The following is a 16,840-nucleotide window of genomic DNA, read 5'->3' on the forward strand; positions in this document are numbered from 1 at the left end:
CAGTAATTATTTTAACTATCTACCCACTAATGATCCCTTCATGTTCAAGAAATTACATAGTTATAAGGGTATTTTCTTAATAATAGTATGTCAATTTAAATGAGAAAATGCTTTGGCTGTAAACCAAAACCTGCTTACTTTATTTTAGAATTTTAACATAATTTAGATTTAAGCACTTAGAGTACCCATCAAACCAAACACTTGATTTCTTTCTTTCTTTTTTTTCCTTTGAGACAGGGTCTTATTCTGTTGCTCAGGGTGCAGTGCAGTGGCTTGATCTTGGCTCACTGTAGCCTTGATCTCTTGGGCTCAAGCCATCCTTCCACCTCAGACTCCCAAGTAGCTGAGACTATGGGCATGTGCCACCACACCTGGCTATTTTATTTTTTTATTTTTGGTAGCAGTGGGGTCTCCCTATGTTGCCTAGGCCGGTCTTAAACTCCTGGGCTCAAGTGATCCTTCTGCCCTGGCCTCGCGAAGTCTTGGGATTACAGGTGTGAGCCACTATACCTGGCCAAAATACTTGATTTCTTAATAGAGGAGTACTCTAAGGCAGACCCTCTGCTTTCTTAGATTTTTTTTGAAAAAGTATAAATCATTTCTTTTTAGCCTTCACAGCATTTCTAATACTTTGGTTATTTTATTAAACAGTTTAAAGAGTAATTTTTTTCTTTTAATAAAAAAGTGCATGCATGCTAGCTGAAGGAAAAGTAATTTGGCCTTTGAGGACTTGGGTGATGATTCTTGTTGTTTTCTGAACTAGTTCTAAGTTTGACAACTAGAAGGTAGATTTGAATTATATTCAGGAATTCAGATAGAAAATAATAATAGATGTGCCTTTATCAATCAGTCAGATTAGTTGACAATTGATGGATGAGTGGCTTTGTGTGCAGTGGAAAAAACTGAAATTGGAGCTGGGAGTCATGAGTCTGCCTCTGGCTTTCACACTCACTAGTTATGTGGCTTTGGGCAAGTCAAGTAGGTCCTTGTGCTTCTGTATAAACCAAAACTGTCATGCTTATGGTCTGTATTCACATAGCTCACTTTCTCTGTGTAAGTGAATATGTGTTTTGTTTTTAAACTCAAGAGGGTTTCGATCAGAATCAGAATGCTTAAAAATCTCATGCAACAATTAACTATTAAGTATCTTAGCATTCTTTCTGAAGAGTAAATCATTTAGTCTCCTTTTTAAAATTCCTCACGTTTTTGAAAAGCCTATTCTAGGTTTTTTGAACTATAATGAAAAGGTGAGTTTATATTTCATGTAAAATGGTATATCTTCAGTCACATACTGTTGCAATGCCCACACAGACAGCAGTGAGGGCCTAGGTTCACTGTTAATGTCCTGGCAGACACTGGTGTCATTCATAGTTTTAATAAAATAAATAATTGTTAGTGATTTTGGACTCCTCACCAGAATGAAAAAACTGAGGAAGTGAGTTCTTTATTCCGACTCTCTAGAAAGTGAGCTCTCTTTATGACTTTTATGAAAGTTCAAAAATAAACTGTAGATATTTAATCTTTTCCAGTTAATATGGAGGACAGTGTGAAATTAGCCATCTAGCTAAAGATTTAGCTCACAGTTTAAATTTTCATATTTGAAAGCAGAGCTAAAAATTAGGTTGCTTAAGCAATTGCATTAACAATTAACATTATAAAGATTTAAAAGTTGGTGCATGTGTCTTTAATCTTTGTAATTCTAAGAGAAAAGTCTATGAATTTTAGGTTTCCATAATAGCACATTTTATTTCTAAGTCCTTACATCTCTTGAAATGTTATTGTTTGAAAGTCTTTTTCTGAATTATATCAACTCTTTGAAATTGAATATATATATGATGTACACTATTATGTCTATGTTATGAATTATCTCTGGAAATTATACTGTTGAAGATAATATGTGTATAGCGTGTTTAGGATTAGGATGTAAAAATAAATATGACGAGTAAAAATTTAGAATTATTAGTTCTAATGTTTAACATTTTGACATACTTGATAGAAATAATCTTTAGTATGCTATCACAGGAGCCATAAGGTAGTAGATAAAAGCTTTGCCTGCCCCCAAGCCTTACAAAGTAGTTAAATAAACAATTTTAATATATTGATATGCTATCCTATCTTGAATGTTGTAAAACTTTAGCCACTTACACACACTCACACAAACCTTGATGTATGGAACTCATTTAACAGAGTGTACTTTTAGACTCATTATCCTTTCTATTCTTTCCTCTGTTATGTAAGTTTTTAATAGAAAACATGATCAAAAAGAAAGCTAAAATTACTAGTCTGATAACATTGGGCAAAATTTATCTTTAAAATAGAAATAATAATAATACGTACCTTCTAGGATTATTGTGAAGATCTGTAGCATCTTTAGTTTAGAACATCTGGTACAAGATAGTAAGCACTTGATGTTAGTTAGCTATTATTTTGTTGTTTTATAACGTCATCTTGGATACCAATATTACTACTGTTGACTGATGCTTATATAGATACTTGTATGCACATTTTCAGTAAAGCATAATTGTAGAAAACCAGAAACAATCTAAAGGTGCAATATTATACTTATGATATGTCTATTTAAGGAATAATATATTGCCATGAAAAATGATGTAGAGATATTCTTATTGAGATGAATCGAAGTGTTTCGTTACCCAAAGTTTATGGGTAATGAAACACAACAGCTAAAAATTTTAACAAATTGCTTAAGGTCACAAGTAGGCTACCATAAGACCATAAAATCCCTGTAAATAGCCCTGAAGGGAGAGCTCATATCCACCCTCTGCAGACCTCAATAGGTGCTCATGAGATTGAGTGGGGACAAGATGGGAGAGTACAGGCCTAGGACAACAAAGAATGCCTCAACAAACCCACCATTAGACTAGCAAGCACCAAGAAACAGGTGTCAAATGTGTGGGCATGGTTCAATAACATGAAGAGAGACCTTCTCTGAGGCATAGCCTCTGAGCTAAAGCCTAAAGCTTAGGGTGGAACAAGAGTATTGAAAAAGAAAACATCCTGCAACCCAACTTCCCCTCAAAGCACAAGGTTATTCCAGATGGTATTTTAAACCAATAGTATTCTCAGGGTAATCATAGCAGCAATAAAACCCAAACAGTTAAACTCTCGATTAGGTTGGCTCATCCTCACACACTAAGTTGTAGCAGAAGATGAGACATGCCCATTTTTAGACATACATATTATTTATTGCAGTCTCTATACTCCTACGGAAGGTGTCGGGCTTTTAAGCAAAAATCGTAAGACAATAAGGGAACAGGAGAAACATCAACATACTGTCAAGAGAAAAAGCATTTAACAGAACTAGATTCAGATATGATCTAGATGTCAAACTATCAGACAGGGAATTTAAATTATATTAAAGACTCACATGGAAAGATGGAAAACATGTTTTATCACATGGGTAATATCAGCAGAATTGGAAACTGTTAACATAAGAAAGAATCAAATGGAAATGCAAGTAATGAAAAACACAGTTCTGGAGATGAAGAATGCCATTAACAGATTTACCAGTAGACTCGACAAGTTGAGAAAAGAATCAGTGACTGTGAGGATAAATCACTGTAAATAACCCAAACTTACCCACAAAGGGAAAAATAGTGGAAAAGGGGGCAAAAAACCACACAAAACAAACAGTTCATCCAAAAGCTGTGGGAGCAATTTCAAGTGATGTAATATGTGAACGTGGAATCCCAAAAGGAGAAGAGAGATGGAAAGATAAGGGGATGGGAGTGAGTGAGGGGTGGGGCCTTGAGACAAAAGTATTTGAAGGGTAATGGCCAACTATTTTCCAAAAATAATTAAAGACATTAAACTACAGCTTCAGGAATCTCAGAGACACTAGGAAGGATAAATATCCTTATCCTTCAACAAACACGTACCCACTGAGACACATTAAAGTTCAAAGATAAATGGAAAATGTTGCTGAAGAACAAAGATAAATGCAAAATGTTCAAGGTAGCCACATGAAAAAGACAGAGTAGATGCTAAGAAATCATAAGAATTATAGCAGACTCCTTACTAGAAGTTATGCAAGCCGGAACACATGGAATGATATATTTAGAATATTAAGAGTTCAATGGAACAAAAATATCTTTTAAAAATAAAAACTTTGAGACAAACAAAAACTGAGAGAGCTCATAGCAGCTTACTTGCACTACAAGAAATGTAAAGGAATTTCATTATGCTGAAGTAGTACAATGCCAGACAGAAACTTAGAGCTATTCAAATATTTGGGAAGCATTGAAAATGGAACAAATGAAGGTAAATGTAAAATAAATTTTGTTCTTATTTTCAATTTCTTTGAAAGATGATTAGGATTACTAAATCAAAAATAGCAACTATGTACTATAAATTTATAACACTTATAAAAATAAAACAATAGCACAAAGGAAGGGAGGGATAAATTGGGATAATGCTGTTGTGAGGTTCTTATACTACATATGTAGTAGTGTAATACTATTTGAAGGTATCCTGTGACTAAAGATATATCTTGTAAATCCTAGGGCAATTACTGAAAAACTTAAAAAGTATAAATGAGAAGCCCATAGTACAGATAAATAGAATAATAAAAATTATGCAAAAAGCAGAAAAGTAACAAAGCAGATGGAAAAAATAGAGAACTGACAATGTAGATTTAAATTCAGCCACATCAAACATCACATGAAGTTAATGAAATGTCAACATAAAGACTTAAATGTCTATAAACCTTCAAACTGAGAGAAAGATCAGTTTAGTAAAAAAAAAAAGCAAGACACAATTATATCCCGTTTATAAGAAAGTCACTTTAAAAAAACCTAAGAAGATAACAATCAAAAGGATGGGAAAAGATAAACAATGCAAACACTAATCAAAAAAAAGCTGGAGTAGTTATGTTGACATGAAGTGAAGTAGACTTCAGAACAAGGAATATTACCAGTGATGAAGAAGGACATTACATAAGGATACAGAGGTTACCTCACCAAGAAGACGTAGCATACACATAACAGAAAGTACCTGTATGCAGCTGACAATTAGAGCTTCTAAATATATGAGGCAAACACTGTTAGAACTGAAGAGAGAAATAGACAAATTCACAATTATAGTTAGAGATGTCAACACTCAGGAATCAATAAAACAGACACAGAAAGTTAGTAAAAAATTGAAAATTTGAACATTGTCAAAACAACTTGACCCTTTTGATATTTGTGGAACTCTTCATAAATTGGGAACACAACAGTTAAAATATATAGTCTTCTTAAGTGCACATGGGATAGTTACAGGATAGACCATATTCTGGATTAGAAAATCAACCTTAAAATTTTTTTTTAAAATTATACAAAGAATGTTGTCTAACCATAGTGGAGTTAAACTACAAATCAGCAACAGAAAAATATCTGGAATATCCCCCAAATATTTAGATATTAAATAGCACACTTCTAAATAACTCAGAGATCAAAGAAGAATTCCCAAAAGAAATTAGAAAAGAAATATACCAAAATTGACAGGATACAGCTAATGGAGTTGGAGAGAAATCTATAGCATTAAATACTTATAGTAGAAAAAACAAAACAAAACAGGAGTTAGAGGGAAACTGTAGTATTACATGCTTATAGTAGAAAAAGAAAATGGCTTCAAGTTGGAAATCTAAGTTTTTACCTTAAGGTAGCAAAAGAAGAACAAATTAAATCCAAAGTGAGTAGAAGGTAGAAATAACAAAGATAAAAGCAGAAGTAAGTCAATGAAATGCAGTACTGTAGTAGAGGTCCTAGCCAATATAGTAGGGCAAGTAAAAGAAATAAAGGGAATATAGTTTAAAAAGGAAAAAGTAAAGCAGTATCTAGTCACAGAGAGCATAAAGTTTTAAATAGAAAATGATTTATGAAAAAATAGAGAAGGGATTATTTAAAATTTAAAAGACAAAGACCGTTTAGAAAGGTTCCAGGTTAAAAGATACTAAGGAGACATGATGAATAAATTTAATACCTGTACTTAGATTAGACCCTGGGGGAAAATGCTATAAATTTCATAACTAGATAACTGGCAAAATTAAAATATGATACGAGATTAGGCAAAAGTATTATATCAATATAAAATTTTGAGAATGATAACTGCGTTGATATTAATGTAAGATAATTCCCTTAGTCCTAGGAAATACTGCAGACTTTAGGATTAAAGTGCTATGATGTATATAAGTTATCCTCAAATGATTCAGGAAGAGGAAAAGAGAAAAGAAAGAGGAAAAGAGTTTAAGTGCAGATGATAAAGTAAATGGAGGTAGAAGGTCATAGTCAAATCTGAGTGTTTCCTGTATTATGCTTGTTTTTGTTACTCTGTAAATTTGAAATTATTTTTTTAAAAAAAGTTTTCAAAAAGATTCTTCAAGAATGACAAAAGAAGAGGGCCATCATACTTGAAGTTGGAAATCACATTTCTTACAGGTGTGTTTGGAGTAAGCAATCTTAAGGGATGAGGTAATGTCTTTGCCTCTGGCACAAAGAACCTGTTAGCTTACTGCTTGCTGTAAACCAGTGGTTTTCCCCAAGCTCCAGTGTTCCTCTCCTGTGACGCAGCCTACTCTTTGTGCAACCATCTGCCCTAGCTCTGTCTGTTGCTCTCATGTGAATTCACACAAACATATTGATGATCATGTTCCTTGCTGTGCTATGAGTTTTTTTTTCTCTGACCCAGGCATCTCATGCCTTTTGCCAAATGGAAGAGGCTAACTTATTAAAATGAAAGGTAAAACTCAAATTTCAGACCTGACAGTCTACTCTTCTGAACATGTTTTCCTTATTTCTATTTCTGTTCTTTTTCTCACACTTAATCTTTGCCAAGAATATTTTCCTATTTCACCCATTCCAACCTATACATTCTTGTCAGTGTATAACTCTGGTTTAGTAATATTTCCCTCTCTAGATTCTTAGAAATTTTTTTCTTCCAATATTTACTACTCACCTTTCCTTCTGTCTCCTCTTATACACCATTTCTTTCCCCCTTTTATTCGTTTCCCCTTTCTGCCCCGATTCTTTCCTTCTTTCTTTCCTGATATATGAATATAATCAGACTGAATGTGATGAATTTCTGATTAAACTATGTCTGTGAGAGCAGATACTATCACATAAACTTTTGTTCCCATATAGAACCAAGTGTGGAATTCCTTTATGTGTTTTTGATTGACTGATTCTTATTGTAAGCAGATAAAATGTTCGAACATATTTTTTAACCCCCCCCATCAAAATGATAGCTTTTTTTAAGGTTTGTATATTGTTTCTTTAGATTGAAGGTACTAAGCAAGATTAGAGGATTTTCAGAGTTGAAAAGAGCTTTGGAAATCATTCGGAAAGTAAAACTCCTCATTTTCCTAAAGAGAAATCTATTATGGTTGTTATAGTTAGCAAAATCTTTATCACTGAGCAAGGATTTATATTACCATCCTTTTTATTTCTTCTCACTTTGATTATAATGATTATAATTTTGTCATACTCCCTCAAATTAAAATTTTTATTTTATATACTGGTGTTATTAATTGAATGTGACAATTATGAAGTCATTTGGATTACTACTATTATGTTATCATACCCTTGTGTACTTCATAGAAAACTCTTGGCTAGATTTGCTTTTTGTGGTACAATAGGTGTTTGAAAAAGTGATTCCCCAAATACCTAATCTTACCAGAATTACTCCTCTATTTATCAGTATCTGGCCCATGTTTGCATTAACATATTTTTCTTGATCACTTTGACTATACACCATAGTGATTAAGATCATTGGACTCTAGAATCTGATATTCTGGATTTAATCCCAGTTCTATTACCTGCTGGCAATGTGACCTTGTTTATGTTACTTAACCCATTTGTGCTCTGATTCCTCATTTGTATAACAGGAATAGTGGTGCCTGTGAGTTACTGGGAGGTTCAATTAACCGATATATGTCAAGTCCTTAAAAAGCACCTGGCATAAAAAAAGATGCATATTTTAATTAATGACATTGTTTCCTAAAAGATAGTTAAGAGGCCATGATATTTTCCATGTAACTTGTCAGCCTAAGTAGGAGGATAGTTTATTCAGGTTGTCAACTTTGGAGGGATTAATTTTATTCTTGTTTATAGTTTTGTTTTGTTTTATTTTCCTCCTTGGAGCTTATTCCTTTTAGGGAATTCTTTTTCCCAATGCCTATCACCATACAGTTTTCTTCTACCCATTATTTGTGCATTTTATATGTGTTACATGTTTTTTTTGTGTATTAGTTTTTAAAAACAATTTGATGTAATAATTTTAGTGGCTTTTAAGTATTAATTTCCAAGAGTCTGTGCTATGCAAATGAGGATATGTGAATATTTTTAATGTACACTTATAGAACTATGGCATATAACCTGATACTTGGTTATATATTTCCACTTTACTGGCTTTGAACCAATATTCATATATGATTCTTTGCTAGATTATGGTTATTAAAAATAGTAGACCATAGGAATTACAAGCATGACCATACGTTGCTTTTAAAAACAAATGATCACCCAGTAACGTGGTCTAAGTAAAATATTCTCTTTTTTAATTATGTAGTCCTCCTCGCCATCCTCATCACAGCCTCATTCTAGCCACTGCAGAACGAAGGCCTCATCATTGTGTCACCATGCATCCCTGCCCTGGGTCAAACGTAACCATGTAGGCCCTGCAAAGGCTACCAGTCCATCTCTCCGTCTTCGTCGCTGGCGACCCTTCTTACGCCTACCATCTTTGGGTCTCCATTCTGTTGTAAGTTTAGTCAATCTTCCATCTCTTCTTCCAGTGACAAGGGCTATTCATTTTTTTTTCTCTCTCTCAAACAACTTCAGTCTTCAGAGTGCTTTTCTCTTGGTTCACTCAACCATTAGCTTTCTCTCCCCCAATAAGATTGCAAGCATACCTCTATGCTTTGCAGTCTAGCTTGACTTTCGCCAGTGCCTCGGAACATCCATCTTTCCACTCCATATCCTGCCAACATAATGGCACCTGCCTTTTGATGAGTACTGATCCACTTTCGTGATAATGTTTAAGTCTGGTTAATTGTTAAAGTGAGTATGTGTTCTCTTACCCTTCAGCTTACTGAATTCATTTAGTTGACTTAGGTCAACAAATGTTGCATACCTTCTGAGTTCTTTTCCATCTATTACTTTATTATTTTTAACGTTTCTGAGCATGACTTTAGTCTCTTGCCATGCTCTGGGGTTACTTTACTTACTCTATCCTCAATCTAAATCCTTCATGGTGTAGGGTGTTTCATCTAAGCTATTATTTTATTCCCTGAGGTGGCTCAGGTACTTGGTTTAATCTTGATCTGATCTTTCCTGCCTATTCAGTTTCTAAAGATCTTTTCCAAGTAGGAAATGAAGATTTTCTCCATGTGTATTGATGTAGGCTTCCCACAAATTTTTGATTTCTCTTTTATAGCCTAATGATATCTGCAAACTATTAAAAATGCATTTTTCTTATAATCTTGCTAATTATCTTAAATATTGAGGCTGATGATGGCATTCTAGTAATTCTCATAATTGAGATACACTACAGAATTAAGCAACTACAGCTCTTGTCTTTCTGATGTTTTAGACTATTAAAGGCAATGACTGTGGTTTGGCAGAGCCTCCATAGAAATGCAATATCTAAAAGCTTTGGTGTGTGCCATACATTTGTAAGAAACTTGACATTTCTATAAATCATTGTGGCTTTTGAAGCCAGAGGAGGAAGTCTGATTATACGTACATTTAATGCTTAAAAACAATTAAAAGTCAATGCCAAGCATTCTTTCCTTCCCCTTATTTACCCTTTTAGTGCTGTACTCAAACTATGAAGTGGAATCTTTCCTTAAATATTTGCTTCCTCCAAATATCAGTATAATCATCAAATACCTTTCCATTTGTGCCAAGTATCAACAAACTGGTGTCTCTCCTTCTCTCTATTTCATTGTCCTCATTGGGTCATGACATTCTTCATTTTTAATCATTCATCCATTTGATATTTGTTGCTTCTCTACTGTGCCATATACTGTTTGGCACAATGAGAGATACAAAGTGAATTAGATGACCAGGATAGACTCCTAAAGGTGTAAATTTGACATGAGCACAATTGATCCAATTCTAATATGAATTATTTCTTTTCTACTTAAAAATGTTCCAAATATAAATGAACATATAAAATTTGTCATTTCCTGTTTTATATGCTTTCATATAATGTTGATCTTAGCTCCATATTAATTCCATTGCCTTGTAGCTTTAAATATTTTTATAGTATAGTAGTTAAGAACATGGATTCTAGACATACACTGCCTGGGTTTGAATCCAGATTCCATCACTTACTAACTGCATGACCTAGAGCATGTTTCATAATAATGCTTACAGAAGAGTTTTCTTGAGAGTAAGATGGGTATAATCATATTATATACCTTATTGGGTTTATATATAGGTTGAGTATCTCTTATCCAAAATGCTTGAGATGAAAAGTGTTTTGGAATTTGGTTGGATTATTTATATTATACTTACCTGGTTGAGTATCTCAAGCCAGAAAAATTGAAATCCATAATGCTCCAATCAGCATTTCCTTTGAATATCCTGTTAATACTCAGAAAGTTTGGGATTTTAGAGCATTTCAGATTTCAGATTTTTGGATTTGGATGCTCAACCAGTATGATGATTAATTATTTGATATATATAAAACATTTAGAACAGTTCCTGGTATATATATTAAGTGCTATACAATTATACTTTAAATTTAATATATATTTTAATGTGAAGTTTATATTTAGTATTTGATTAATTTATATCTAATTTTTTTTAGCACTTTTTAATTCTTTGAGTTAAACTTTGTGTTTAACTCATTCCGTGAGTTAAAATTCTGAGTTTAGTTCTTTAACTAAGAAGTGTTGCATTCTAAATTATATATATATATAAAAAATATATCTGCCTAATTTATTATATATTAAAATATATATATATGTATATACACATATATATATCTCCCTATGTTCAGGAGGGATATATGTATATAAATTAGGGAGATATATATTACATATTTTCTTCATATATATGTATATGAAGGAAAATATTTCAAATTAAGTAATTACAGATTTTTAGACTCTGAGACTAAAGAAAAACCTCAGACACTGAGGTTTGTGGCAGGCTTAGAAGTTTTGAGCTTTGCTTATCTTTTATATTAGTTTGAAGGCTTTTCATACTCTCTTTAGAGTTTTGTATTTTTAGTATACACTTTTAAAGGTAAAATGATGCACAATTTTGAGTCACTACATTTGATAATTGCTTACATTTGTGATGATGTTATTATTGGAGTATACATAAGGCTTATATAACACTTAACAGTTTACAAAGTACTTTCATGCATCTCATTTAAACCTCGAGATTGATAAGAAAGAGGCTTACAGGGATTGGGTCCATATTCAGTTCTGTGACTTCAGCTGTATGACATTTACCTCTAGCATGGTTGTATTTACTGGCACAATATGAAAAATAGAAGTTATTCGATGTGTAATTCTTAAGAAGAGATGGTGCTAAGGTAACTAATAGTTTATAAAAGCATAAAGTTCAAAACATTTAGAATTACTTCATATCCTATTGGAAAGTTGTCTTAAAATGAGTAAAACAAGACTCTTTCCTTGTTGAATAAATAATTCATTATAGCCTTTTTGTTATAGAATTGAAGTTACAGTTTGTATAATTACCTAGTTTTAGCCTTGAAAAATTTGATTCTAATCTAAAATGGAGATGTTAGATTGAGTGACCACTAAACTTTTTTTATTCTCTGTCCAGGAAAGTAGGGAAACGCTTAATCACTCTGTCTTCACATATTTGAAGAAATATGTTCAGGAGGGATTAGATTTTTTTCTAAGATGCTGGAAAATACAAGGAGACATAGCCTCAGTATGAGGGAAAATTCTAACAAAACTGTCTAACAATGGAATGACCTGCCTCAAAACCTAGTGGAGGAGCCTCTGGCATTAGAGGGGCTACCACAAGATGGGGCTGTGGTAGAGAAAAGTCCAGTATTGGAGCAACAGTAAAACTAGATAACCCTGATTGCTACCACCTGTGGCATTCTGTAGCTCTAGGGTGAAGTTAGAAAGAGCTGGCTTGCTACATCAGTTTATGTTGAATTTCTTCCATTCATAATTTGATGGCAATGATCTCTGAAGAATAATGTTAGATTAGGTGAGACACTGTATATATAAATGTTTTAGAAACATTCTATAAATCCAAGATAGTAATGTTTATTCTGTACCTTTGAATATCTGCATCACAAAACTTCATATTACAACTGCTTGAAAATGTATAGTTACTTGATAAAAAGAATGTAATTTTTTTAGTTAAGATACTATCTGTTACTGAAAGGATATTAAGTAATCTGAGATACAATTTGATTTATGCCTCTTGAAAACTTTTCCTTTAAAATTTGTGTTCTACTTGAATTTTTAACAGTGATTGTATTTCATTTCCAACCATTTAGATTTGATGTATAGCTAACACTTATTAATATTAGCTGTCTAGTTACTATATACCATAGAAAGTGCCAGTTAATCAGTGTATCGACTTTGCATAAGTTATCTGAATGCCTTAGAAATGTAGATACTGCTCATGCAAATTGATTGGTATGCTAAAGAAACGTAGATCTAGTTTTTATTTCAAATTATTTATTAACTGTCAAAGCAAGAGAAACATCATAGGCTACTGTGAATTCATTGTGGTACTTTAATTTGTTCTTATATTTTTTCCCTTTTTAATCGTCTAGGCTATTTTCCTGCATATATTTATTTTGAAACTTTTAAAATTCAGAGTTGGTTAAAATGCTTATTTTACTCAAAGACTGTTTGCACTGCACTGTTCATAACATAAAATTATCAAGTTCAGGTCATTAAGGGAACAGCTCTTCTGATGTCTTAAAATTTAACTGGAAAAGAGTTTCTTTAAGGTGTTATGCCTACAAAATTTTAACTTTCTTATTTCAGATTTTAAAAATCATACAAATCAGTTTATGTGTTCATTTCATTCAATAAGTATGCATTGTGCCTATTCTATATACCAGGCATTGTGCTGAGTGCTGAGGCTTCTAAGGTGAACACAATTTTTGGTTTTTAGATAGTAGAGATTAAGAAAGTTGTGCTTTTAGTCACAGTTTCTTTGCTGATGAATGAGCACATTGTCACAGACATAGGCGTGGTCACTCTTTGTCCATTATATCACACATTAAGCCTTGAATTATATTGGATAAATGTTCTTTTATATCATTTGATGTTATTTGTATGTGTTTATATATACATGACTGATTTGTTTGACTACTAATGTATATAATACATATTTTTTCCCTCCTATTCCAGGCACCAAGTATAGATGAAAAAGTAGATCTTCATTTTATTGCATTAGTTCATGTAGATGGGCATCTCTATGAATTAGGTAAGAACTACTTTAATTTGTCCTGGGGAGAGAAATGGTAAATGGGAAAGTCTCTACTCACAATAAACAGGACTATTGATAGTTATTGTGTTTACTTAAATTAACTGATTGCCCTGTAAAATTGATTCAACATCCATTTTTCCTTTTAAGACAGTTTACTAGAAAAATGTTATTTTATGTTTAAGCAACTTATAATTCAAAAATTTTTGCATACCATATTCTCATTTTAGCAAAGCAAGAAAGTAAAAACAATTACAGGAAACTTCTGCAAATCACTCTGGCACTTGTTACGAAATTATTGAGTGGGTTATCAATATCTGGCTGAACCAATCAATATCTGGCTGAACCACCTTTAGTTTTAAAAGATAGTGTAATAGTCATAATGACTAGGCTTTGTATTCAATAATGTGTCACTAGTTTTCCAGGTTTTGTACTATCCCTGTGATTTTTTAAGACTTTACAGGAGCCTTTGTTTTCTGGCATTGGTTTCCGCAGGCATATGTCAGAGTACCCATGATTAGTTACTTTGTATTTTGGCTTATATCTGCACTTTTTTTTTAAAGTTTACCTTTCAGTGGATGATGTCATCACATGTTGGAGGAGATCACATAATTTTAAGATAATTTACTCAGGCAGAATAAACTTCTAATTTTTTCATAATTGGTATACAATATTTATTATGAATCTTATTCTTTTCCATAAGGCCTTCTTGAGTTTTAAAAAAGCCAAATAACAAAAAAGAAGTTCTTTTCAGTAATTCTAGATACTGTGATTTTTGGTTCTATTACCTCTCATTTGCTCGCTATATATTACCTTGTCACTTTCATTTTTCTTAAGTTGTGTAAAGGTAGAAGAGTTCTGAAAGAACACAGATTGTGACTCTAAATGTGATCCATAAAATTAGGTGGATTTTGTGTTTGGAATATTAGCAACAGATCGCATACTTTATTAAAAAGAAATGGCCCTATCAAAGGGGACAAGGAAAAGAAAGAACATAGTATTTATAAAAATGTGCAACCCTGAGGGTTGTCTACAATAGTAGAGTGATTTGAGGGGTAATAAAACTTAAATGAAAAGAAGTCATTGTTCTGGTAGTATATAATGGACCTGCAGGACAGTTTGGAAGATATGCCTAGCTAATTCAGTTTATAAAATCTGCAGAGATGAAAGTATAACATTGTTTGGGAACTTCAGATGTCTGAGTGGTTGCTGGAAGCAGATTTTCTACTCTGAATTGTGAATAGTAATTAATAGCTAGTGGAAGAGGAAGTAAGGAGAGTGCTGGGACTTATCAGATACATTCTGTTGACTTCAAGAAAGTAGATTTGGCCAGAACAAAGATATGTATGATTCCTAACCAGAGACTATAAATGTGATTGTGACTTTCAGAATGAGAGACTTATAGAGCAAACAATAACATCTAAAAGATATTTAGACCAAAAGAAAACCTCTCTAATGATCTCAATGGGAAGGAAAGAGTTGTCTTAAAAAAAAAAACAACTTGGTTTTACTGGTTAGATAGTTTTCTTGGCTCAGAGGCTAAAAGGGCAGTTAGAAGGAAGGACATATTATCAAGGGTAAGCTATGTATGAAGAATGATGCTCTTTTGGAGCATGCCAAGATCAACACAAAAGGATTTAAAAATTTGTTTAAAATAAGAACTTCATAAAGAAAGGCAGAACTACTGAGGTCTTGTTTGGTTTAGATATTCTTTATCAAGAAGAATGATCTGATGGAGAATTAGAAGCCTACTGGAATTAGATTTTTTAAATGAGTTTAAAGAATTTCAGAGTGGTAGAGAATAGCAATAATCTTTGAGGTGACAGACAGAGCAATGATGGGTACAATACAAAGATGGTTAGTTGCTGATTCATTGCTAAGGAAACTCGTAACTCTGGTCTGGATCTAATAAATTCGAAAGGACTGTTGAGCAGAGGAGTTTTGATTTAATGAGTAGAAAATGGTGATTAAGAGAACAGTACTGGGCACAGTGGCATGTTCCTGTAGTCCCTGCTACGTGAGAAGCTGAGGCAGTAGGATTGCTTGAGCCCAGGAGTTTGAGGGTATAGAGTGCTATGACTGCACCTGTGAACAGCCACTACACTTCTGCCTGAGTGACATGGCAAGACTTCATCTCTTAAAAAAAAAAAGGAGAAAAGAAGACCCTATATAACTTTTAAGAAAGAAGTCATTTCAAAGTACAGTTGGCTCTCTGTGGGTTCTTGCATTGGTAGATTCAACCAACTATGGATTTAAAATATTAGAAAATAAATACCAATACAACAATAAAAAACAAATTTTAAAAACAATATAACATATTAGCACAGCATTTATATTGTATTATGTATGATAAGTAATCTAGAGATGGTTTAAATTATTTCAAATTGTGTAGGTTATATGCAAATACCATACCATTTCGGTAGAGTATGTCAAGGGGCTTGAACATCTCAAAATTTTGATATGAGAGGGGGTCAGTGTCCTGGAACCAGTCCCCCTCAGATACTGAGAGATGACTGTAACTGTATTTTTACAAATAAGGCTATATGATTGTAGACATGGTGCAAGTTAACTTCTATAGGATAAACTATATTTAACAGAGAATGGTGGTAGTTTTCAATGTATTCATTCCGTATTCTAATAAATTGTAAGGTTAACCAATGAAAAGGATGGAGTTATTTCTCTTTTGTTATCACCCTTTCCTTTTCCTTGGGGCCTCATGTAGCTTCTGGCATATGTAAAGGGGAAGAAGTATGTATTTTAAAATAGATGTAATGACTCCTTACAGATAGAGCATTAGGATTTAGAGGTGAATTTGGAACTGATTGAACAATCAGATTAAAAAACCATTAACTAATAAATTATTGTCTACCTGAAGTAATAGAATACTTTGAAGCAGTTTCAGAAATTTTATTTTGAAATAATTTTAAATTTTCATAGAAGTTACAGAAATAGTATACGGAGCTTCCATACTTCCTTCTACAGATTACCTAGGTTCCATTCATATTTGTGAACCATTTGAAAAAAGTTGAAGAAATAATGACCCATTATCTTTAAAACTTCTGTATTTTCTCAAAACAAGTGGATACTCTCCTATGTAACTATAGTATGAATATTAAAATCAAGAAATTATTATAACATTGATCCAGTATTATCATCTAATCGACAGACCCCATTACAATTTTGGTGATTATCACAATAATGTCCTCTATTCAGGATTATGTGTTGAATTTAATTGTCATCTTTCTTTGTCTCCTTTAATCTGGAACAACTCCTTGAAATTCTTTCTTGTCTTTCATGGCTGTGACATTTATTTTAAAGAGTAGAGGGTGGGCAAAAACTGGAAGCATTCCCTTAGAAAACTGGCACAAGACAAGGATGCCCTCTCTCACCACTCCTATTCAACATAGTAT

General features: G+C 32.8%; 1 protein-coding gene across 2 annotated transcripts in view; it reads left to right on the forward strand.

Moving 5' to 3' along the window:
• UCHL3 (ubiquitin C-terminal hydrolase L3) overlaps positions 1–16,840 on the forward strand; it is a 55,712-nt gene that overhangs the window by 29,535 nt on the left and 9,337 nt on the right. For both annotated transcript variants that reach the window (XM_012472045.2, XM_012472046.3), the window contains one exon: positions 13,355–13,430. In XM_012472045.2, coding sequence (XP_012327468.2) covers positions 13,355–13,430 — 76 coding nt within the window. The remainder of the gene's footprint in view (positions 1–13,354; positions 13,431–16,840) is intronic.

This window comes from Aotus nancymaae, unplaced genomic scaffold, assembly GCF_030222135.1.
Source record: "Aotus nancymaae isolate 86718 unplaced genomic scaffold, 86718_ANA_hifiasm-v0.15.2.pri h1tg000088l, whole genome shotgun sequence".
Classification (NCBI taxonomy): Eukaryota; Metazoa; Chordata; class Mammalia; order Primates; family Aotidae; genus Aotus; species Aotus nancymaae.